The 24,787-nt window shown below is 52.5% G+C and overlaps 1 protein-coding gene across 4 annotated transcripts in view; it reads left to right on the forward strand.

The window, feature by feature from the left end:
• Positions 1 to 24,787, forward strand: part of kctd1 (potassium channel tetramerization domain containing 1) — a 249,825-nt gene that overhangs the window by 158,325 nt on the left and 66,713 nt on the right. Inside the window, exons 1-2 of one of the 4 annotated variants that reach the window (XM_060823892.1) lie at positions 17,605 to 18,035; positions 21,823 to 22,684. The exons of 1 other annotated variant lie outside the window; for it this stretch is intronic. In XM_060823892.1, coding sequence (XP_060679875.1) covers positions 17,614 to 18,035; positions 21,823 to 22,684 — 1,284 coding nt within the window. In that variant the 5' untranslated portion in view covers positions 17,605 to 17,613. Of the gene's footprint in view, positions 1 to 17,457; positions 17,546 to 17,604; positions 18,036 to 21,822; positions 22,685 to 24,787 lie in introns of those variants that run through there. 2 more of the 4 variants (XM_060823894.1, XM_060823895.1) reach the window with 2 other exon arrangements.

The following is a 24,787-nucleotide window of genomic DNA, read 5'->3' on the forward strand; positions in this document are numbered from 1 at the left end:
GCTAGTAGTGAAGGTCCCATTCCTGACAGTATCCAAGGTGAGGTCAACTCAATCAGCTCTAAAAGATTGAATCTGTCATCAAAGGAGTCTCTACAAAGTTCTCTTTTAGCCAGAGAAAAATTAGCAGCTATCAAGCAATTTCAAATGAGTGCACTCTGTTCATAAATTAAAGAATGCCATCCTTATTAATCGTAGATGTAAGTGGGGTCAAAACCCAGATTGCTATCAGTTTTGTGTACTTTTAAAAACAGAAATCTCTGAACATAAAGCCCAGCATTTACATACTATCTTTCACCAGCTAAGAATGCCTCAAAGAACTTTATACCCAACTAAGTATTTCTTTATAAGGCAATGTAGCCAATGCTTGAATGTAAGACTTTTTTATAACAAATACTTATATTAATTTACATTTTCATTAAAATTTTCCTTTCCTTTGGGATGTTTCCATTGTCACTTTTAGTATCCTTTCAGTGTGTTTTCATAAAAGGATTCAGAAAATTAGTCACTTTAACATTGGAGTATAGGCGCAGGAATAGCCCATTCAGTCCATCAGTTCTCCAGCATCTGCAGACCTCACTTTCTCCCCATTCAGTCCATCAAGCCTGCCCCACCATTCAATATGGTCATGGCTTATCATCCCCTTGAATATCCTTTTCCTACATTCACCCCCATATCCTTTCATGTCATTGGTATTTAGGAATCTACCAATCTCTACTTTAAACATATTCAAAGACTGAGCTTCCAAAGGTTCCTGGGGCAGAGAATTTCAAAGGTTCACAACCCTCTGAGTAAAACAAATCTTCCCTCACCTCTGTCCTAAGTGACATGTTTTTAAGTTGTGTCTCCTCGTTCGAGACTCCCAACCAATGGAAACATCTGACTTACATCCATCCCTTTAAGTATTTTGTAGATTTTATTCAGATGACCTCTCATCCTTCAACACTCTGGATACAGGCCCAGATTCCCCAATCTCTCTTCATAGGACACATATATCACTTTGTAAATCTATACTTTCTAACCTCTTAGCATTTTAGAAATAATCTACACATTTGCTTTTTCTCTCAAAGTGGATAATCCCACATTTTTCCATGTTATATTCCATCTGCCATGTTCTTGTCCACTCACCCACTCAGGTCTGTCTCAATACTCTTGCAGTTATTTTGCGTGTTCCACAGAACAAATGTTCCTACCTGGCTTTTTGTCACCTTCCTGTTTGGGAATAGTAAATTGGGTTTCTACATCCTCATCATTGGATATTTTTTAACTGAGGCTGGGGAATGCTCCACCACTCAATTCCCACTACTCTCTAGGTCACAACATAAAACAAAGTGCTTTTCCCAGTTACCAAGATGTGCAATTAAGTAGCTTTATTTTATTTTAAACTTCATATAAATAATCTATCAAGCTTCTTAATAAACACAATTAAGAGTTTACTATCAGAGAAAATATATTCAATAAAAGTGCAATAATTGGGGATCATACACAGTTCCTGATGAAGGGCTCTGGCCCGAAACGTCGAATTTCCTGTTCCTTGGATGCTGCCTGACCTGCTGTGCTTTAACCAGCAACACATTTTCAGCTCTGATCTCCAGCATCTGCAGACCTCACTTTTTACTTGATCATACACAGTCAGCAATAAAGAAGTATAAATGTTTATTCCTCTAAATGTCTCCAGAGTAATAAAAGGTTTCTCAACAGAGATGGTTTTCAGAAAAAAAATACTTTGGTTAAAGAGTTAGTCTTGAAGGCAAAACAATAGTGTAGGATGTTCAGGCATGTATGAAATCATGCACAAAGGTCTCTTAAAACTTGAAGACATACTTGCTCAAGAAGTACAATTTTGAGATGTTCCTTCAATTATTCTTTCAAAGTAACAAATATGTTTCACCCAGAGCTCAACAAAGGTTCATTTCAGAAACAGGAGAGATCAGCTGGTCTGCTTGTTCTGATGAAGGTTTCCTCCAATTCAGCTTGTTCTTCGCAGGGTTCCCTCTAACTCAGCTGGTTATTGAATCCTGGCATCCCCACAGTGTGGAAGCAGGCCATTCAGCCCATTGAGTCCACATTACTCTTCTAAAGAGCACTCAGACCCAGCCTACCCTGTAACCCTGCATTTCCCATGGCTAATCCATCTAGTTTCTCTGGACACTATGAGTAATTTAGCACGGTCAACCCACCCAACCTAGTTTGGCTTTACTCTAACTGATCCAGATCAAACAAAATATATCCTAGCCAGTCACTGTTCAAAACTAAGTCCAGTGACGTTTACAGTAAAGCAAGCAGTTATCAGCAGTCATGTGATTTATAGGAAGCCTTATTTAAAATAAAGGTCTCTGATATGTACAGTGAAAATTCATGGACCTTTCATAAAGGTACGTCCATAAAAGTTGAAATAAATTCCTGTTTCCACACTCTTTCAAAACTTAAATCCTCTAAGCAATATTAATCACAAAGAACCTTCATAACAATAGTGAACATCTAGGACCTAAGTACTTATTCATGGACTTATTTAAGACAGACATGAGGAGGAATTTCTTCTCCCAGAGGGGAGTGAATTCTTTACCGCAGAGGGATGTCGAGGCTAGTCATTAAGTATAGTCAAGACAGAGACAGACAGGTTTTTAATCAGTGAGGAGAGTCGAGGGTTATGGGGAAAAGGCATGAAAGTGGAGTTGAGGTTTATCAGATCAACCCTGATCTCATCAAATGGTGAGTAGATTCAATGGGCTGAATGAGGTAAAAACAATGACTGCAGATGCTGGAAACCAGATTATGGATCCGTGGTGCTGGAAGAGCACAGCAGTTCAGGCAGCATCCAATGAGCAGCAAAATCGACGTTTCGGGCAAAAGCCCTTCATCAGGAATAAAGGCAGTGAGCTTGAAAGCGTGGAGAGATAAGCTAGAGGAGAGTGGGCGTGGGGAGAAAGTAGCATAGAGTACAATGGGTGAGTGGGGGGGGGGGGGGGAGATGAAGGTGATAGGTCAGGGAGGAGAGGGTGAAGTGGATAGGTGGAAAAGGAGCTAGGCAGGTCAGACAAGTCCGGACAAGTCATGGGGACAGTGCTGAGCTGGAAGTTTGAAACTAGGATGAGGTGGGGGAAGGGAACATGAGGAAGCTGTTGAAGTCCACATTGATGCCCTGGGGTTGAAGTGTTCCGAGGCGGAAGATGAGGCGTTCTTCCTACAGGCATCCGGTGGTGAGGGAGCGACGGTGAAGGAGGCCCAGAATCTCCATGTCCTCGGCAGAGTGGGAGGGGGTGTTGAAATGTTGAAATGTAGGCTGAATGGCCTACTTCTGCTCCCATGGTTTATGGTGTTACTGATCCTTGCAGTATCCCACTGTTCACAACCTGCCAACATGATAATGACCTGTTTCCTCCCACCCTCTACCTGTTAGTTAATCCTTAATCCATTGCAATATATTACCTTCTATATCTTAATTTTTTCACAAGGTGGAGGTGCTGGTGTTGGACTGGGGTGGACATGGTCAGAAGTCACAAGACACTGGGTTATTGTCCAATAGTTCATTTGAAATCACAAGCTTTTGGAGCACTGCTCCTTCATTAGGTGAAGTGAAAAGGAGCACATAGGCACAGAATTTATAGGCAGAGAGATCATACGAGTGTACAAATGGTGTGTGGAGTGTCGACATGCTGAATAACAAATCTCTGTGGGTGATCAAAAGTGTCAGACAGTGTGAGTAAAGTGTCAACAGCTGAATAGCAAGCGAAGGGATGACCTATGATCAAATTTATTAGGGCAGATAATTACAAAAATTAAAAACAAGGTTGTGCTGAAGACACACCAAATGGCTGGAATAACAAGATACATATAACAGTTGCATGATAGGTATAAGAGGGTCTAACCAAAGTAACAAGTAATCCAAAACTGTATAAGCTGATTAAGGTAGAAAGATCATAACGAGTTATGAAGGTGATGGTGTCAAAACAGGATACTAAGGAAAATTTTACAGATATAGGAGAGTGTGGTGGGGTCACATGTATCACGAAATGAACTCAAGATCACAGTTGAGTTCAGCTTTATGGGTACAGAACTTGGCTATCAGTTTCTGCTAGGTGATTCTGCATTGTTGTGTATCTCAAAGGTTGCCTTGGAGGGTGTTTACCCAAAAGATCCAAGGCTGAATGCCTTTGACTGCTGAAAGGCTCCCCATCTGGGAAGGAACATCCCTGTCTGGCAATTGTTGTGCGGTGTCTATTCATCTGTTGCCATAGCGTCTGCATGGTCCCACCATTATACCATGCCTTCGGGCATCCTTGCCTGCAGCGTATGAGGTAGACCACATTGACTGAGTCACATGAATATCTGGCATGTACGTGGTGGTGGGTGGTGTTCCCATGTGTCCACATGGACACTACCATCTGGGGACATGGATTCAAATCTTCCAAAGGCAGATGGTGCAAGTTAAACTTAATGATTAAAAATTTGGAACTGAGAGCTCATTTCTGGAATATTACACATGTCGATTGTCATATAAACTCATCTAGTTCACTAATGTCATTCAGAGAAGGAAGTCTGGCGTCCTTAGTTAGTGGCAGCCCACATGTGACTCCAGACCCATAGAAATGTGGCTGGCTCTTAACTACCCTCTGAAATGGATAAGCAAACTAATCCATTCTAGGGCAAGTAGGGCTAGCTAATAAATGGCCAGCAATGGTTACATCCTATGAAAGAATAAAGTGAAAATGTTTTGTATAATTAATCTGATTTTTTATAAGTATTTCTGGGGAAGTTTCTGTTCATGAGAGCAAGAATGATTAGTCTACATTAGAAAATGACTCCTATCATTGAAAATGTATCTGCAGTAGATCCAAATTTGTAACAATTATTTACATTATCATTTTAATACTGAGGCACAGGAAAGACTGAAAAATAAGATTTACAAATATAATTCCAGGACTGCGGAGTAGAAAGAAGAAAGGTTTTAATAGCAAAGATGTTGAAGTAGGCCATTCAGCCCTTCAGGTTTGCTCCAATATTCAATGAGATCATGGCTCATCTGATGATCTTTAAGTCCACTTTCCTGCATTTTCCCCATAACCATTAATTCCCTTTACTGAATACAAATCTATTTCAGCCTTTTCTGTGGAATAAAGAATTCCAAGATTCTGAGAAGAGATTTCTCATCTCTCTTAATTGTGCGACCCCTTGTGCTGAGATTATACCTTCCAATCCTAAGCTCTCCCACAAGGGGAAACAATCTCTCCACATCTACCCTAAGATTTGTGATTCAATAAGATGGCTTAATTCTTCTTAACTCCAATGAGTGCAGGCTCAAACCTAAACTAATCTAAAAGATTGATCTAAAAGAAGTCTAAAGACCATCAATAAAAATAGCCACCAAGAAATCCAGTATACAATTCAAATGAAACTGTTATAAACACGGTGGTTAGTATATAGATTTAACTCCCACTGGTTGAGGTGAATGGGTGTGGATGAATTTAAGGCCAGGTTGGATAGTTGCTTCCAGGAGAGGATTACGCTAATAAAATTAAATAATGGGACGATATTTGTGGGAAATAAACACTAATTCAGAGCAGTGGGGTGAACATGTTGTTTCTGTTCTGTAAATTATATGAAATACATTAAATCCTCTATTGCAATGAATTATACTTTTTTTAATGACTAATATGACTTATTGTTAAGACTATGACACCATAACTATTTGCAGGGCCATAAGTATGGATATTAATGTGGAAACATTGCAATGGTTTATTCACCTGGCAATCATTGCATCCTTGTCATTAGTTTCCACGTTCGCTATTGCTGCTTGCTATGTGTTCAGTGGCTGTCTATGGAGTCATGTATCATTACGGAACCAATACATTATAATGTCATACCTGCTTTTAGATTGATAATATACAATAGTGATGCATTTTCAGCTGTTCAAGATGTGGTGGAGGAGGCAATTGTATTATTTTTGACGTGTTTTATTGCTGTGGCATGATACAAACAGTTCTTGGCTGTTATGTGGTATCTTCTGGATTCTTGGTTGGCCTGGATTTTGTTGCGATGATATTAAACAGCTTGGGATGTTTTACTGTGTCAAACATGTTCTATGAATGAAATTTGTTGGCTTTGAATGATGATTCTATTATTGTCACTCAATGAATTTTTTTGCAAATATTGGTTGGACTTTGACTCATGAGCAGTACATATTAGTGCCCACAAGAGGAAGAATATAAAGCCAATAAGAATTAAACACACTATGAAACGGTATCTGTGATAGATCCAAATTTGTTGCAAATGTGTTGCTGGTCAAAGCACAGCAGGCCAGGCAGCATCTCAGGAATAGAGAATTCGACGTTTCGAGCATAAGCCCTTCATCAGGAATAAGAGAGAGAGAGCCAAGCAGGCTGAGATAAAAGGTAGGGAGGAGGGACTAGGGGGAGGGGCGATGGAGGTGGGATAGGTGGAAGGAGGTCAAGGTGAGGGTGATAGGCCGGAGTGGGGTGGGGGCGGAGAGGTCAGGAAGAGGATTGCAGGTTAGGAGGGCGGTGCTGAGTTGAGGGAACCGACTGAGACAAGGTGGGGGGAGGGGAAATGAGGAAGCTGGAGAAATCTGAATTCATACCTTGTGGTTGGAGGGTTCCCAGGCGGAAGATGAGGCGCTCCTCCTCCAGCCGTCGTGTAGTTGTGTTCTGCCGGTGGAGGAGTCCAAGGACTTGCATGTCCTCGGTGGAGTGGGAGGGGGAGTTAAAGTGTTGAGCCACGGGTGATTGGGTTGGTTGGTTCGGGCGGCCCAGAGGTGTTCTCTGAAGCGTTCCGCAAGTAAGCGGCCTGTCTCACCAATATAGAGGAGGCCACATCGGGTGCAGCGGATGCAATAGATGATGTGTGTGGAGGTACAGGTGAACTTGTGGCGGATATGGAAGGATCCCTTGGGGCCTTGGAGGGAAGTGAGTGTGGAGGTGTGGGTGCAAGTTTTACATTTCCTGCGTTGCAGGGGAAGGTGCCGGGGGTGGAGGTTGGGTTGGTGGGGGGGTGTGGATCTGACAAGGGAGTCACGAAGGGAGTGGTCCTTGCGGAACGCTGATAGGGGAGGGGAGGGAAATATATCCTTGGTGGTGGGGTCCGTTTGGAGGTGGCGGAAATGGCGGCGGATGATACGTTGTATGTGCAGGTTGGTGGGGTGGTAGGTGAGAACCAGTGGGGTTCTGTCTTGGTGGCGGTTGGAGGAGCGGGCTCAAGGGCGGAGGAGCGGGAAGTGGAGGAGATGCGGTGGAGGGCATCGTCGATCACGTCTGGGGGGAATCTGCGGTCCTTGAAGAAGGAGGCCATCTGGGCTGTGCGGTGTTGGAATTGGTCCTCCTGGGAGCAGATGCGGCGGAGACGAAGGAATTGGGAATATGGGATGGCGTTTTTACAGGGGGCAGGGTGGGAGGAGGTGTAGTCCAGGTAGCTGTGGGAGTCAGTCGATCCGCCGCCATTTCCGCCACCTCCAAACGGACCCCACCACCAAGGATATATTTCCCTCCCCTCCCCTATCAGCGTTCCGCAAGGACCACTCCCTTCGTGACTCCCTTGTCAGATCCACACCCCCCACCAACCCAACCTCCACCCCCGGCACCTTCCCCTGCAACCGCAGGAAATGTAAAACTTGCACCCACACCTCCACACTCACTTCCCTCCAAGGCCCCAAGGGATCCTTCCATATCCGCCACAAGTTCACCTGTACCTCCACACACATCATCTATTGCATCCGCTGCACCCGATGTGACCTCCTCTATATTGGTGAGACAGGCCGCTTACTTGCGGAACGCTTCAGAGAACACCTCTGGGCCGCCCGAACCAACCAACCCAATCACCCCGTGGCTCAACACTTTAACTCTCCCTCCCACTCCACCGAGGACATGCAGGTCCTTGGACTCCTCCACCGGCAGAACACAACTACACGACGGCTGGAGGAGGAGCGCCTCATCTTCCGCCTGGGAACCCTCCAACCACAAGGTATGAATTCAGATTTCTCCAGCTTCCTCATTTCCCCTCCCCCCACCTTGTCTCAGTCGGTTCCCTCAACTCAGCACCGCCCTCCTAACCTGCAATCTCCTTCCTGACCTCTCCGCCCCCACCCCACTCCGGCCTATCACCCTCACCTTGACCTCCTTCCACCTATCCCACCTCCATCGCCCCTCCCCCTAGTCCCTCCTCCCTACCTTTTATCTTAGCCTGCTTGGCTCTCTCTCTCTTATTCCTGATGAAGGGCTTATGCTCGAAACGTTGAATTCTCTATTCCTGAGATGCTGCCTGGCCTGCTGTGCTTTGACCAGCAACACATTTGCAGCTGTGATCTCCAGCATCTGCAGACCTCACTTTTTACTCGAAGATCCAAATTTGTAACAAGTACTTACATTCTTACATCTTTATTATTCATACTGTCATTATAGAGGCAATGATGGCCTAGTAGCATTGTTATTGGATTAGAAACACAACAAAAAATAGTGAAATGTTACGGAGTTGCTGGTTCGAATCCCACCACAGCATGTAGCAGAATATAAATTAAACTAAAAAAAATCCCGGATAAACATTCTAATGATTACCATTAATTCATTGCCAATTAGAGTCATAGAGATATACAGCCTGGAAACGGACCCTTCAGTCCAACCCATCCATGCCAACCAGATATTCCCAACCCAGAGTCTAGATTAGAGTGGTGCTGGAAAAGCACAGGTCAGGCAGCATCTGAGGAGCAGGAAAATCGACATTTCGGGCAAAAGCCCTTCATCAGGATGCTGTTTGACCTGCTGTGCTTTTCTAGCACCACTCTAATCTAGACTCTGGTTTCCAGCATCTGCAGTCCTCACTTTTGGGTAAAAAGTGAGGTCTGCAGATGCTGGAGATCAGAGCTGAAAATGTGTTGCTGGTCAAAGCACAGCAGGTCAGGCAGCATCCAAGGAACGGGAAATTCGACGTTTCGGGCCAGAGCCAGATGAAGGGCTCTGGCCCGAAACGTTGAATTTCCTGTTCCTTGGATGCTGCCTGACCTGCTGTGCTTTGACCAGCAACACATTTTCAGTTCTCACTTTTGCCAAGTTATCCCAACCCAATCTAGTCCCACCTGCCAGCACCCGGCCCATATCCCTCCAAACCCTTCCTATTCATATACCCATCCAGATGCCTCTTAAATGTTGCAATTGTACCAGCCTCCACCACTTCCTCTGGCAGCTCATTCCATACACGCACCACCCTCTGTGTGATAAAGTTGCCGCTTAGGTCCCTTTTATATATCTTTCCCCTCTCACCCTAAACCTATGCCCTCTAGTTCTGGACTCCCCCATCCCAGGAAAGAGTCTTTGCCTATTTATCCTATCCATGCCCCTCATGATTTTATAAACCTCTATAACATAAAATCCCATCTGGTTCACTAATGTCCTTTAGGGAAGTAAATCTGCCATCCTTACCCGGTCTGGTCTACATGTGACTCCAGATCCTTAATGTGACTGAATGTTCAATGGCTCACTGTTGCAATGAAATATATCATTTTTTTGATCATGTATTCTGAAATACCCTCTCGAATGGCCTACCAACATTCAGTTTATAGTGGTTGAATCAAACCATTCAAAACATCTCAACAAAGGAACCATTTGGCATTGACTAAGACACCAGAAACAACAATGACAGAAACAGTCCTGTCAAACCTGCGAAGTCTAATGCCAAACTGGGACAGCTGTCTCTTAGTCTAGTCAATTACAAACTGTTCTTTTGTGGAAGATGCAGTCCCATCACTATGACTACATCCCAGAGAACTGTATCACCATTCCTGAGTTGTTAATACAGGTATTAAGGCCAGAAACCATGAGGTCTCCTGGCTCCAGGTGAAACAAGGGCAAGGAAACTTCCTGCTGATTACCATGTGCCATCCTCCCTCAGCTGATGAAACAATACTCCCGCATGTTGAACAATTAGAGGAAGCATTGATTGGGGCAAAGGCACAGAATGTCATCTGGATGGGGCATTTGAATGCTCACCACCAAGAGTGGCTTGGCGGTGGCATTACTGACCGAGCTAGTCAAGTCTTAAAGGACACAGCTACTCGACTGTCTCTCGGTGAGGGGACCAACAAGAGGGAATTACAGACTTGAGCTCATCATTACCAATCTGCCAGATGCAGATGCATCTGTCCATGATGGTATCCCATCCTCCATCCCTCCCCTCCCACTTGCCGGCCCGTTTTACCCTCTCCAACTTCCCGCCACTCCTTCCCTCCCCCAGTTCCCCTTGCTCCTGCCCTCCTCCATCTCCACTTCCCCACAATCTCCCTTCCAGTTCCCTCCATCATTTCCCCTCCAGCCGACAAATCTCCCTTCTCTCCTTCCATTCCACCTCCACTCCCCCTTCCATTCCCCCATCTCCCCTCCCCTTCCCTCCGCCCATCTCCACTCCCCTTCCCTCCCCCGCCATCTCCACTCCCCCTTCCCTTCCCATCTCCCCATCTCTCCTCCCCCTTCCCTCCCCATCTCTCCTCACCCTTCCCTCCCCCATCTCTGGTTCTCCCCCTCCCTTCCCCTCCCCCCATCTCCCCAACGCCCATCTCCCCAACTCTTCCCTCACCCCATCTCCCCTTCCCTCACCCCCATCTCCCCTCCTCTTCCCTCCATCCACATCCCCTCTCCTTCACCATCTCCCCTCCTCTTCCCTCACCCCCATCTCCCCTCCTCTTCCCTCCATCCACATCCCCTCCCCTTCACCATCTCCCCTCCTCTTCCCTCCACCCATCTCCCTTTTCCTCCCCCCATTTTCCCTCCCCTCCCCTTTCCTCCCCCATTTCCTCTCCCCATCTACTCTCCACCTTCCTGCCCCCATCTCCCCTCCTCTTCCCTGCCCCCATCTCCCCACCCCTTTCCTCCCCACATTTCCCCTTCCCTCCCTCCCCTTACCCCCATCTTCCCTCACTCTTCCCTCCCCATCTCCCCTCCTTCCTTCCTTTCTCGCCTCATCTTCCCTCCTCCTTATCTCTCCCCATCTCCCCATTTCCCTCCTTCCCATCTTGCCTACCCAACCTTTCCTTCCAATCACCCCTTCCCTCCCATCTCCTCTTTCCCTCATCTCCCCTCCCTCCTTACCTACCATCTTCCCTCATCTCCCTTCTTCTCCCTCCCTCCATCAACCCCCATCTTCCCTCCTCCCCTGATTTCCCCAGCTCCCCCATCTCCCCTTTTCCTCCCATCTCCCCCAAATTCCCACCTCCCCCTCCTACCCGCTCCTCCAGATACCTCCCATACCTACCCCAACTCTCTTCCTCCCTCTATCCATCCTATCTCCACCCTCCCCCGTTATCCCCCCCCCCCCCCGCTCCACTCCCTTCACCCTCCCCTCATACCCCTCCCCTCCCACTTGGCCTCACCTTCCTCCCTCCCCCACCCTTCATCTCCTCTCACCCTACCCCTCCCATCTCCCTTCCCCATATCCAACTAACCCCATCTCATCTCCACCTCCCCTCCCTGCCTCCCCATCTCCATCAATCCCCCTCCCCTCCCATCAACCATTCCCCCTCCACCTTACTCCTCCATTTTCCCCCTTCCCACCTCTCAACCCACCTTCCCTTCCCCATTCCCCCCACCCTCCTCCCTCCCCATCTCACCACCTCCCCTCACCCATCCCCCCTTTCCACCCACACTTTCCATTCCCCCATCTACCCCATCCCACCATCTCCTCTCCCCCTCCCCCACACACCCCCATCTCCCCCCTCCCCTCACCTCACCACCCTCCTCTCCCCTCAACCCACCCCCTCCCATCCCCTCCTGCCACTCTCATCATCCCCCTCTCCCCTCCCACCTTTCGTCATCCCTTCCTCCCCCAACCCACTCTTCCCGTCTCCCCACTCCCCCTTCCCCAACCCCTCTGCCATGACCCTCACCCCCATCTGTCATGTCCGCCATTGCCCTCTGCTATTTCCATCTCCCGCATCTCCCCCCTTCCCCAACCCCGCTCCAATTCCCCCCTTCGCCCCCCCCATACTCCCCTCTTCCACACTCCCCCACACGCCCCATATTTCACTCCCCTCCCCCCCACTCCCCTCCCCCATTCCCCCCTCCTCCACACTCCCCCATACTCCCCTCTCCCACACTCCCCTCCTCCACACTCCCCTCCTCCACACTCCCCATACTCCCCTCTACCACACTCCCCACACTCCCCTTGCCCACACTCCCCTCCTCCACACTCCCCATACTCCTCTCCCCCATACTCCCCTCTACCACACTCCCCATACTCCCCTTCCCCACACTCCCCATACTCCCCTTCCCCACACACCCCATACTCCCCTTCCCCACACACCCCATACTTCCCTCCCCCATACACCCCTCCCCCACACTCCCATATTCCCCTCTCCCACACTCCCCACACTGTCTTCCCCACACAACACTCCCCTCCCACACACTCCCCATACTCCCCTCTCCAAACTCCCCATACTCCCCTCCCCCACATTCCCCATACTCCCCTCTCCCACATTCCCCATACTCCCCTCTCCCACATTCCCCACACTCCCCCCACACCCCTCCCCCACATTCCCCATACTCCCCACACTCTTCCCCCATTCCCCACACTCCCCCCTCACATTCCCCATACTCCTCACACTCCCCCCTCATTCCCCACACTCCCCCCATTCCCCACACTCCCCCCTCACATTCCCCATACTCCCCACACTCCTCCCCCACATTCCCCATACTCCCCACACTCCCCACACTCTCCCCCATTCCCCACACTCCCCCCTCACATTCCCCATACTCCTCACACTCCCCCCTCATTCCCCACACTCCCCCCCACATTCCCCATACTCCCCACACTCTTCCCCCATTCCCCACACTCCCCCCTCACATTCCCCATACTCCTCACACTCCTCCCCCACATTCCCCATAGTCCCCACACTCCCCCCCCCCCACATTCCCCACACTCCCCCCCCACATTCCCCACACTCCCCCCCCCACATTCCCCATACTCCCCCCCCACATTCCCCATACTCCCCCCCCACATTCCCCCCATTCTCCACACTCCCCCCATTCCCCACCCCCCCCACATTCCCCATACTCCCCACACTCCCCCCCACGTTCCCCACACTCCCCCCCCACATTCCCCACACTCCCCCCCCCACATTCCCCATACTCCCCCCCACATTCCCCACACTCCCCCCACATTCCCCATACTCCCCCCACATTCCCCCCCACGTTCCCCACACCCACCCCCACACTCCCCCCCACGTTCCCCACACTCCCCCCCCACATTCTCCACACACACCCCCACATTCCCCATACTCCCCCACACACACCCCCACATTCCCCCTATTCCCCACACTCCCCCCTTTCCCCACACTCCCCCCATTCCCCACACTCCCCCCCATTCCCCACACTCCCCCCCACATTCCCCCTACTCCTCACACTCCCCCCCATTCCCCACACTCCCCCCCCCACATTCCCCACACTCCCCCCATTCCCCCCACGTTCCCCACACTCCTCCCCCACGTTCCCCACACTCCCCCCATTCCCCACACTCCCCCATTCCCCACACTCTCCCCTCACACTCCCCCCCCACACTCCTCCCTCACATTCCCCCCCACTCTCCCCTCCCCCCCACACTGTCCCCTCCCCCCACACTCCCCTCCCACTCTCCCCCCCACACTCTCCCCCCCCACTCTCCCCTCCCCCCACACTCTCTCCCCGACTCTCCTCTCCCCCCCACTCTCCCCCCCTCCCCCCCCCACTCTCCCCTCCCCCACTCTCCCCTCCCCCCCTCTCCCCCCCCACTCTCCCCTCCCCCCACTCTCCCCCCTACTCTCCCCTCCCCCCACACTCTCCCCCCCACTCTCCCCTCCCCCCACACTCTCCCCCCTACTCTCCCCTCCCCCCACACTCTCCCCCCTACTCTCCCCTCCCCCCACACTCTCCCCCCTACTCTCCCCTCCCCCCACACTCTCCCCCCTACTCTCCCCTCCCCCCACACTCTCCCCCCTACTCTCCCCTCCCCCCACACTCTCCCCTCCCCCCACACTCTCCCCCACACTCTCCCCCCTCCCCCACACTCTCCTCTCCCCTCACACTCTCCTCTCCCCCCACACTCCCCCCCACTCTAACCCTCCCCCCACACTCTCCCCCACACTCTCCCCTCCCCCCACACTCTCCCCTCCCCCCACACACTCCTCTCCCCCCCTACACTCCTCCCCCACACTCCTCTCCCCTCCCCCCCCACACTCCTCTCGCCCCCACACTCCCCCCCCCACATTCCCCATACTCCCCACACTCCCCCCCATTCTCCACACTCCCCCCATTCCCCACCCCCCCACATTCCCCATACACCCCCATTCCCCATACTCCCCACACTCCCCCCCACATTCCCCACACTCCCCACATTCCCCACACTCCCCCCCCACATTCCCCACACTCCTCCCCCACGTTCCCCACACTCCTCCCCCACGTTCCCCACACTCCCCCCATTCCCCACACTCCCCACACTCTCCCCTCACACTCCCCCCCCACACTCCTCCCTCACATTCCCCCCCACTCTCCCCTCCCCCCCACACTGTCCCCTCCCCCCACACTCCCCTCCCACTCTCCCCCCACACTCTCCCCCCCCACTCTCCCCTCCCCCCACACTCTCTCCCCGACTCTCCTCTCCCCCCACTCCCCCCCACTCTCCCCTCCCCCCACTCTCCCCCCCTCCCCCCCACTCTCCCCTCCCCCACTCTCCCCTCCCCCCCTCTCCCCCCCCACTCTCCCCTCCCCCCACTCTCCCCCCTACTCTCCCCTCCCCCCACACTCTCCCCCCACTCTCCCCCTCCCCCCACACTCTCCCCCTTCACCCCTCCCCCCACACTCTCCCCCACACTCTCCCCTCCCCCCCACACTCTCCCCCACACTCTCCCCTCCCCCCACACTCTCCCCCACACTCTCCTCTCCCCCCACACTCTCCTCTCCCCCCACACTCCCCCCCACTCTACCCCCCCCCACACTCTCCCCCACACTCTCCCCCCTCCCCCCACACTCTCCCCTCCCCCCCACACTCCTCTCCCCCCCTACACTCCTCCCCCACACTCCTCTCCCCTCCCCCCCACACTCCTCTCGCCCCCACACACCCCCCCCCCCATTCCCCATACTCCCCACACTCCCCCCCATTCTCCACACTCCCCCCCATTCCCCACCCCCCCCACATTCCCCATACTCCCCACACTCCCCCCACATTCCCCACACTCCCCCCCCACATTCCCCATACTCCCCCCCCACATTCCCCATACTCCCCCCCCCACATTCCCCATACTCCCCCCTCACATTCCCCACACTCCCCCCACATTCCCCACACATTCCCCATACTCCCCCCACATTCCCCCCCACGTTCCCCACCCCCACCCCCACACTCCCCACACTCCCCCCCACACTCCCCCCCCACATTCTCCACACACACCCCCACATTCCCCCTATTCCCCACACTCCCCCCCCATTCCCCACACTCCCCCCATTCCCCACACTCCCCCCACATTCCCCCTACTCCTCACACTCCCCCCCATTCCCCACACTCCCCCCCCACATTCCCCACACTCCCCCCATTCCCCCCACGTTCCCCACACTCCTCCCCCACGTTCCCCACACTCCTCCCCCACGTTCCCCACACTCCCCCCCCCACGTTCCCCATACTCCCCACACTCCCCCCATTCCCCACCCCCCCACATTCCCCATACACCCCCATTCCCCATACTCCCCCACACTCCCCCCCCACGTTCCCCACACTCCCCACATTCCCCACACCCCCCCCCCACATTCCCCATACTCCCCCCTCACATTCCCCACACTCCCCCCACATTCCCCCCACACTCCCCCCCCACGTTCCCCACACTCCCCCCCCACATTCTCCACACACCCCCCCACATTCCCCATAATCCCCCACACACACCCCCACATTCCCCCTATTCCCCACACTCCCCCCTTTCCCCACACTCCCCCCCATTCCCCACACTCCCCCCCATTCCCCACACTCCCCCCCCACATTCCCCCTACTCCTCACACTCCCCCCCACATTCCCCCTACTCCTCACACTCCCCCCCATTCCCCACACTCCCCCCTCACATTCCCCACACTCCCCCCCCACATTCCCCCACTCCCCCCCATTCCCCACACTCCTCCCCCACGTTCCCCACACTCCTCCTCCACGTTCCCCACACTCCCCCCATTCCCCACACTCTCCCCTCACACTCCCCCCCCCACACTCCTCCCTCACATTCCCCCCCACACTGCCCCCCACTCTCCCCTCCCCCCCACACTGTCCCCTCCCCCCACACTCCCCTCCCCCCACACTCCCCTCCCACTCTCCCCCCCACCCCACACTCTCCCCCCACACTCTCCCCCCCCACTCTCCTCTCCCCCCCACTCTCCCCCCCCCACACTCTCTCCCCCACTCTCCCCCCCACACCCTCTCCCCCACTCTCCCCCCCCACACTCTCTCCCCCACTCTCCTCTCCCCCCCACTCTCCCCCCACTCTCCCCCCCACCCCACACTCTCCCCCCCCCCCACTCTCCCCCCTCCCCCCACTCTCCCCCCTACTCTCCCCTCCCCCCCCACTCCTCCCCCCTACTCTCCCCTCCCCCCCACTCTCCCCCCCCACTCTCCCCTCCCCCCACACTCTCCCCCCCTACTCTCCCCTCCCCCCACACACTCTCCCCTCCCCCCACACTCTCCCCCCTACTCTCCCCCTCCCCCCACACTCTCCCCCCTACTCTCCCCTCCCCCCCACACTCCTCTCCCCTCCCCCCCACACTCCTCTCCCCTCCCCCCCACACTCCTCTCCCCACACTCCTCTCCCCCCACACTCTCCCCCCCACACACACACACTCCCCCCCCACACACACACTCTCCTCCCCCCCCACACACTCTCCCCCCCCCACACACACACACTCCCCCCCCACACACACACACTCCCCCCCCACACACTCTCCCCCCCCACTCACTCTCTCCCCCCCCACTCACTGTCCCCCCCCACCCCCCACTCACTGTCCCCCCCCACCCCCCACTCACTGTCCCCCCCCCACACTCACTGTCCCCCCCCCCACACACTCACTGTCCCCCCCCCCACACTCACTGTCCCCCCCCCCCACACTCACTGTCCCCCCCCCCCCACACTCACTGTCCCCCCCCCCCCACACTCACTGTCCCCCCCCCCCACACACACTGTCCCCCCCCCCCCCCACACCACTGTCCCCCCCACACACACTCTCTCTCCCCCCCCACACACACACTCTCCCCCCCCCACACACACACTCTCCCCCCCCCCACACACACACACACTCTCCCCCCCCCCCCACACACACTCTCTCCCCCCCCACTCACTCTCCCCACCCCCCCCACACACACACTCTCCCCCCCCCCCACACACACACTCTCCCCCCCCCCCCCCCCCCCCACACACACTGTCCCCCCGCCCCCAATCCCGCGCATGCTCCCTCCCCTCCCCCGCTGTGAGCCGGTGATGATGGTGTGATGCCGGCGAGCGGGCAGGAGGCGGCGGCGGTCCGGGTCCGGGTCCCGGTGTCGGAGGGCGGCCTGCCCGGTGTGCCTGAGTTACGGCGTCGGCGGCGGAGGGGGGACCGGGGGCGGGGTGAGGAGGAGGAGGGGGAGATGGTGTCGGAGCTGGCGGCTGCCCGGGTGCCCGGGGCGGGCCTGGGCCTGAGCCTGGGCCTGGGCCTGAGCGAGAACACCCGGCTGGCCACCCGGTACGCGGTGAAGATTTTCCGGGAGTACCTGAGCGAGAAGGAGCAGCCGGCCGACTTCGAGCTGCTGGGCAAGGAGGAGCTGTGCCGGGCGCTGCGCTCCTTCTACGCCGAGGCCCGCTCCAAGAGCGGCCAGGTGTACAGCAAGTCCTCCCTGATCAGCATCCGCTCATCCCTGAACCGCTACCTGAATGAACCTCCTTACAGCCGCACCCTGGACCTCAGCAAGGACCCGGAGCTGAGGAGCGCCAACCTCACACTCGCCTCCGTCATCAGGAAACTCGAGGAGCGGGGAGCGGGGCCCGTCATCCAGAAACAGGCCATCGGCAGGTACACACACCCTCACACAGACACACACCCTCACACACACACACAACACCCACACACACACACCCTCACACAGACCCACACACAGACCGACCCCCACACAACACCCACACACAACACCCACACACACACACACCCACACACACACCCTCACACAGACACACACCGACCCACACACACCCACACACACACACCCTCACACAGACACACACACACACAGACACACCCTCACACACACACACCCTCACACAGACACACACCAACCCACACACACACACAGACACACCCACACACAGACTCTCACACAGACCCCCCACACACCCCCACCCCCACACACACCCCCACCCCCACACACACCCCCACACACACCCCCACACACACCCCCACACACACCCCCCCCACACCCTCACACACACCCACACACACACCCACACACAGACCCACACACACAGATCCTGACACACACACCCACACACAGACCCACCCACACACAGACCCCCACACAGACCCCTCACACACAGACCCCTCACACACAGACCCCTCACACACACACCCTCACACACACAGACCCCCCCCTCACACGCAGACCCCTCACACGCAGACTCCCTCACACACAGACACCACAAACAGAGCCTCACACACACCCCTCTCTCACACACACACCCCTCTCTCACACACACACCCCCTCACACACACACCCCCACACACACACGCCCCCTCACACACACACGCCCCCTCACACACACACGCCCCCTCACACAGCCACCCCACGCACCCCCTCTCCCCCCCCCCCCCACACACACACACACACACACACACACACACACACACCCTCACACGCACCCCTCCCCCCCTCACACACACACCCCCCTCGCGCGCCACCCCTCGCGGAACCCCCACACTCTCACTCCCACCCGTGCTCCCCTGCCCTCACGCACCCCCTCCTCTCTCACGTGCGCCCCACCCTTCCAGAAGCAGGCCATTGGCAGGTACACCCCACAACCCCCCCTGTCAGAACCCCTCACTCGCCCCCACACACAGACATCCCACTCATCCTCTCACAGAGACACCTCCCCCCCCCCCCACAACCCCAACCCCCACAGAAACTTTTAGAAGCAGGCCAGCGGCAGGTTCACACCCCCCCACCCTCACACAGAGACACTCCTCCCTCGCACTGACATCCCCCATAGTGAGAGACACCCTCCCTCCCCGAAACTTCCAGAAGCAGGCGATCAGCAGGTACACAACCACCCGCCATCACACAGACCCCCCCCCCCCCCCCCCCAGAGAACCCCTCACAGACTGCCACCAACCCCCCTCGCTCAGACCCCCGCCCCCCCCCCTCCCATCGCGCAGGCCCCGGCCATCCCCACACAGACCCCCGCCCCCCCTCCCATCGCGCAGGCCCCGGCCATCCCCACACAGACCGCCGCCGCCCCCCCCCCGTCTCACAGACCTAGCCCCCCTCACACAGACCCCCGCGCCCCCCCACACAGACCCCCACACCCCCTTACACAGACCCCCCCACACGTACCCCCCCTCACTCTCTCTTTCACACACACACACACACAACCCCCACAGAAACTTCCAGAAGCAGGCGATCGGCAGGTACACCCCCCCCAAGAGAAAAAACCCCTTGCGTGTGCACAGAGAGGAGCCTCCCCCATAGTGTCATTCCCTCACCCACAGAAACTTCCAGAAACAGACCATCGGCAGGTACACCCCCTCATTCCCCACCACCACCACCAGACCCATTCATCCTAATCCCATTCCCCCCCCCACTCCCTGTCACTCTCTCCATCTAATCGCCCACCCTATCCATTCCCCACCTCCGCCATCCCTTTTCAACCAAGCCCCTTGGTTACCCCCTCCAATCCCTTCCTCATTTAGGGGTCCAAATCTCCCTCAGGGTGATTAACCCTTGCTGCCTGGCTTTATTAAATATTGAGAGCTGCTTATTCCCCCCTCCCCAAACTTAAAAAGGGAACATGCTTCACTTCTTTCCTTTTCATGTGTACTTCACACATCTAGGGATGATTCTGGAAAACTTTTGCTTTTGTTCTTATTGCCCCAGCGAAGTAGTCACAGAAGAAAAATGGGTGACGTCAAATTGGGAAGGGTCACTCTTTGCGTGAGCTCAGAGCCATTGGTATAAATCTCAGGGTAAAAGGTTTTAAGGGCTGCGTGGATTAACGATGACAGGTTTTGAGTGGAGTTTTGTTTCTCTCCTCTCCCCTACCTAGCAGGTTCTAGAACACTACTGCCTGCAGGTGGTGATGGAGACAGGTATCCTCCTTGTGCTTCAAAAAAAGCCTTTGATGGTGGATAGAGAGCTTTAACGTAGAATTGGTTTGGATGCTTACATGTGCGGCCACAGATTTCACTTGATGGGACAAATGGCCTCCTAGGATTCTGTGGTACTATTAAGCAGTTGAACCTTTGGCTCTGTCTGCATGTTTTTTTTCCTTTTTTAAATTGCCCTGAGTTAATTGTGGGTGCACCGATTAATAACAACACACGTGCAGACAATAAATTCCAACTGCTAAGTTCAGCCTGTGCACTGACTCCCTAACTTTAACCCTGACCATTCTCTGTTGTGGTGAACATTATTGATTTTATGCCAGTACTTGATTGCCAATCCTCGCCCTCTGCAAATTAGTGCTAATCATTCGGTGTTCCCTCATGATACGATTTTTGAGCTAATGTTTTTTCTTTTGTTCTGCCCTTTTTAGACAATTTTTAAAAAATCTTTTGTTACATGAAGGAGACACAACCTCTAACCGTCTGTCCAATACACTTCTAATAAAGTCGTTTGAGTGGGATTGAAATTTGAAGGTTTCTTTTTTTTCTCAGTATTGAATCAACACAGCTTGCTACTATTATTAAAATGATAAATATTGAACTATTCTTTGTCTGCAGGCGAGAAACAAGCATTTAATAGATGGGGTTTAAATATTTTGAATAGTTTTAGCATTAATGTACACGAGAATCTCTGACCACCTACAAAGTTTTATAATGAGTCTTCAAATTGTCAAAAGTATTAATTCCCTTCCCTCCCAAAATGGTGTCAAGGGGAAAAACAGATAACTGATACCTTTTGAGTCCTGATGGAAATGTGCAAGATAAAAATCCCAGAGTTTGTGGGAAGTAACATTGAGATTAATCATGGAATAGTTACAGAAATTTTGATATTAAAACTGTTCCGGAGATGCATCCATAATTCCCTAAAATTGGCTGATTTTTATTCTTTTATAAACGTCCTTGTAAAATCTAAGTATTCCAACACCGTGATATGTCAGCCAAGGTCAACCTTCGTTTCCGTTTTGTGATGATCATAAGATGTGATTATCATGCCAGATCAACACATGACAATGCGTGAAGTACCATGATTTCAAAGTATTCTTTCTCCTTAACCCATTAGCACCTGGCCAAATACTGCTGCTCTATAATAAATGCGCAGGTTTCTGGATGTTCAAGGGAAACTGGGATGGGTGTCAGTCTACGATGGCCATCTTGGATGGGTGCCTTTGTTGTACATTGAGTGGTTCTGTCAGAATCAAACTGCAATCTGCAGTAGTGGACCTAAAGTGTTGTAATGTTCCCTCCTGTAGGCACCTATTTACAAGCACACTACATGGACCTGTGCAGGAAAGTGAGATGGTGTAGCGCCAGTGTTGATTAGCACCTAGTGATTATCTTTTTTTTAGAAAAAAAGAACTCTTATCTTTTTCCCAACAATTACTGTATCATGTCATCAAGATCAATCATGTCGTGAAATCCCTATCACCAGGTCCGATCTGAGGAAACTCTACACATCCAGCGCCTTCGATACCAACACCCCGTTTGGGTTGCTCAATAAAGTCTGGTTCGAGATCTGCATGTACTTCTGCACAAGGGGGAGGGAGAATCAGAGAGAATTGGAGGAGGATTCCTTTGGCTTGGCCACTGATGAGGATGGGCGAAGATTTGTCTATTACAAAGCTTGTGGACCATACCATAAATCTCGCTCCATAACCTGGAGCAAGAAGAGAATGGTGAACGATGAGGAGAACTTCCCTAGGATGTATGAAACGGGCACAGAGTTCTGTCCTTACGCGAGTTTTGTCAAGTATGTTTCGAAACGTAACCCCCTCTGTAAGGCTTTCTTTCAAAGACCCAGAGATCATTGCAGTGAAGTTGACGTGACTTGGTATGAGAACAAAGCTATCGGCAAGAACTTGTTGGGCACTCGTATGCAGATGCTGTCCAAGGCTGCCAAGCTCTCTAAGATGTACACCAATCACTGCATAGGGGCAGTCTCCATAGCCACACTCAGCAGCATTGCAGGTATTGGCAGCAGGCTGGTTCCTCACCGATCTCCCCAGGATGTTAACGGGCTCCGCCAGCAGCAATCACGCCCGTACGCACTGCAACACCATGACAAAGAGATTGTGGGGGTGAAAGTGGAGCAAGTCGTCAACTCCAGTTTTTGTGAACCTTTGCACCCGGATGAAACGGTTCCTCCATCATCAAAAAGACTCTGTGTTCGCTCCTCTAATCCTGTAGGTTCCCAGACTGTGATTCTGCATAGAACCGATTTTCAGGAATCCTTGGTTCAGGAATCTGCTGATCAACTTGAGACCACCCCATCAATAACCATTCCAACAAACCAGGTAATGCTTTGCAATCATAGGTTGATAAGTTCATCACAGAGTTCGACAACCAACTTTTGAATTTAAGAAAAAAAACCTGTGATATGACTTGTGCTTTGTCAAAGTCGTTGTCAGTTTAAAAGCATTTAGGAAATTACCATGTCTATTTATTTTAGGGCAATCACTTTTTGAAGTGTTAGTTTTAAGTGTGTCATTGCTTTATTCCATCCTCTGCCCTAATTCAATTTAACATATTCTCCTTGCACAGCCCCTAGGCAGCTCAAAGCACCTGACAGACAGTGAAATGCTATTTTGAAGCCTCTTTTTATAAATAGGAGCATGGGACTTGGGAGAAAGAGTAGGCCTTACAGCCCATCCATACTGCTTGTCTATTCATGACTAATCTGGTCGTGGTCCAGCAGTGGTGGACTCTCTCTCTTTATGGTCATTTAAGCGGGCATTGGATAAGCATATGGAGGTTATTGGGCTAGTGTAGGTTAGGTAGGCTTTGGTCGGTGCAACATCAAGGGCCGAAGGGCCTGTACTGCGCTGTATTTTTCTATGTTTATATGTTCCCCCCGGCCTGCCCGCTCATTACTCTTATCAAGTCGCGATAGTCCTACTAGATTAGAGAGACAGATGATTGGTGGTTTAACCTGAGGGTCACTACCCCTGAGGTGAGGGTAGAGATTGAGAAGGAGAGTCCTTCATGATAACCTCAGCCCGTGTGGGAATTGAACCCACGCTGTTGAGCACCCTGCCAACCTTCTTTGTCTATCAAAGATCTATCCAATTCAGACTTGAATATATTCAATGGCCCAACCTCCACTGCTCACCAGGGAGGGAAATTCCATGGACATACAAGCATGCAAGAGAAAATAATCTATCTTCTTCTCTATCTTAAAAGTCCTTTTTTCCAATGTGTCTAAGACACAGAATATGAGAATGAGTTCAGAGTGGAGAGCAGTTCCTATGATTTCCTGGGATAGCCTCTATTTTCCCCTGCTCTGAGGAGCATACGACAGCATCATAATTATATGATCTGTGTGTGGAATTTTCCTGGAAGCAGTTCAGAGAAGTTTCAGAGCACATTTCTCTGCTCATCTTACAAGAGACGATTGAATGGGTTGGGTCTTTGACCATTGGCGGTTTGAAGAATGATTTTTTTCAAAAGATCCGAGAATGTCGTAGATCCATGTTATGTTTTGTGGTGAAGAGGGCTATTGTGGCATAGTGGCAGTGTCCCAGCCTCTGAGCCAGGGACCTGGGTTCAGGATCCAGAACACCTTCTCCAGAGGTGTGTAATAAATCCCTGAACAGGTTGATTAGAAAATATCTACGTTTTGTGATATCAGTAACTCGATCACACAAACCTATTGTCAGTTGAATTTAGATGAGGGGCTATTTTTCCAACTTGTAGTCAAGGAGAAATCTTTAAACTCTGAGAAAGTTTTGCATAGTAGTCGAAGTTGGTCATTCAGCCTTTGAGTCCACTCTGCCAGTCAATCAGATTTTCTTTTAGGTACCTTGATTGTGTTTACTGGCTTCTGGTCCATATCAGCAGCAGTCCTCTTCCTGATGCAAATCTTAATCCTGAAAACTTCAAACGATCCAGCACCTGGAAAATGGAGGAGCATAAATTGGTTGTTCAGCCCATCAGGTCTGCTGTGCCATTCATCAAGATCATATCCGCTCTGATAATCCTCAGCTCCACTTTTCTGCCTTTTTCCCGTAACCCTTGATTCCATTTCTAATGAAAAATGTCTGTCTCAGCCTCAGCAGCCCTCTGCAGTAAAGAATTCCACATATTCAGTCCCCTTTGAGAGAAGGTATTCCTGTCTTAAATGTGTGAACCTTGCTCTGAGATTATGCCTTCTGGTCCTAGGCTCTCCACAAGGGTAAATAACCTTTCCACATTTACCCTGTTAAGTCCTTGAAGAATCTTTTTTTAGAATAAGGTGGCCCCTCATTCTTCTAAACTCCCATAAGTACTCAGGGGAGAGTGGTGCTGGTGAGAGAATTTGCCAGTAGTCGTCTTCCAAGTATTTGCTGTCCTTGTCACAGAATTCTTAGTGCAGTGAGGAGGACTTTCGTTCAATTATGCCTCCAACTGCTCTTCAAATA

Source organism: Hemiscyllium ocellatum, chromosome 4, assembly GCF_020745735.1.
Source record: "Hemiscyllium ocellatum isolate sHemOce1 chromosome 4, sHemOce1.pat.X.cur, whole genome shotgun sequence".
Taxonomy (NCBI): Eukaryota; Metazoa; Chordata; class Chondrichthyes; order Orectolobiformes; family Hemiscylliidae; genus Hemiscyllium; species Hemiscyllium ocellatum.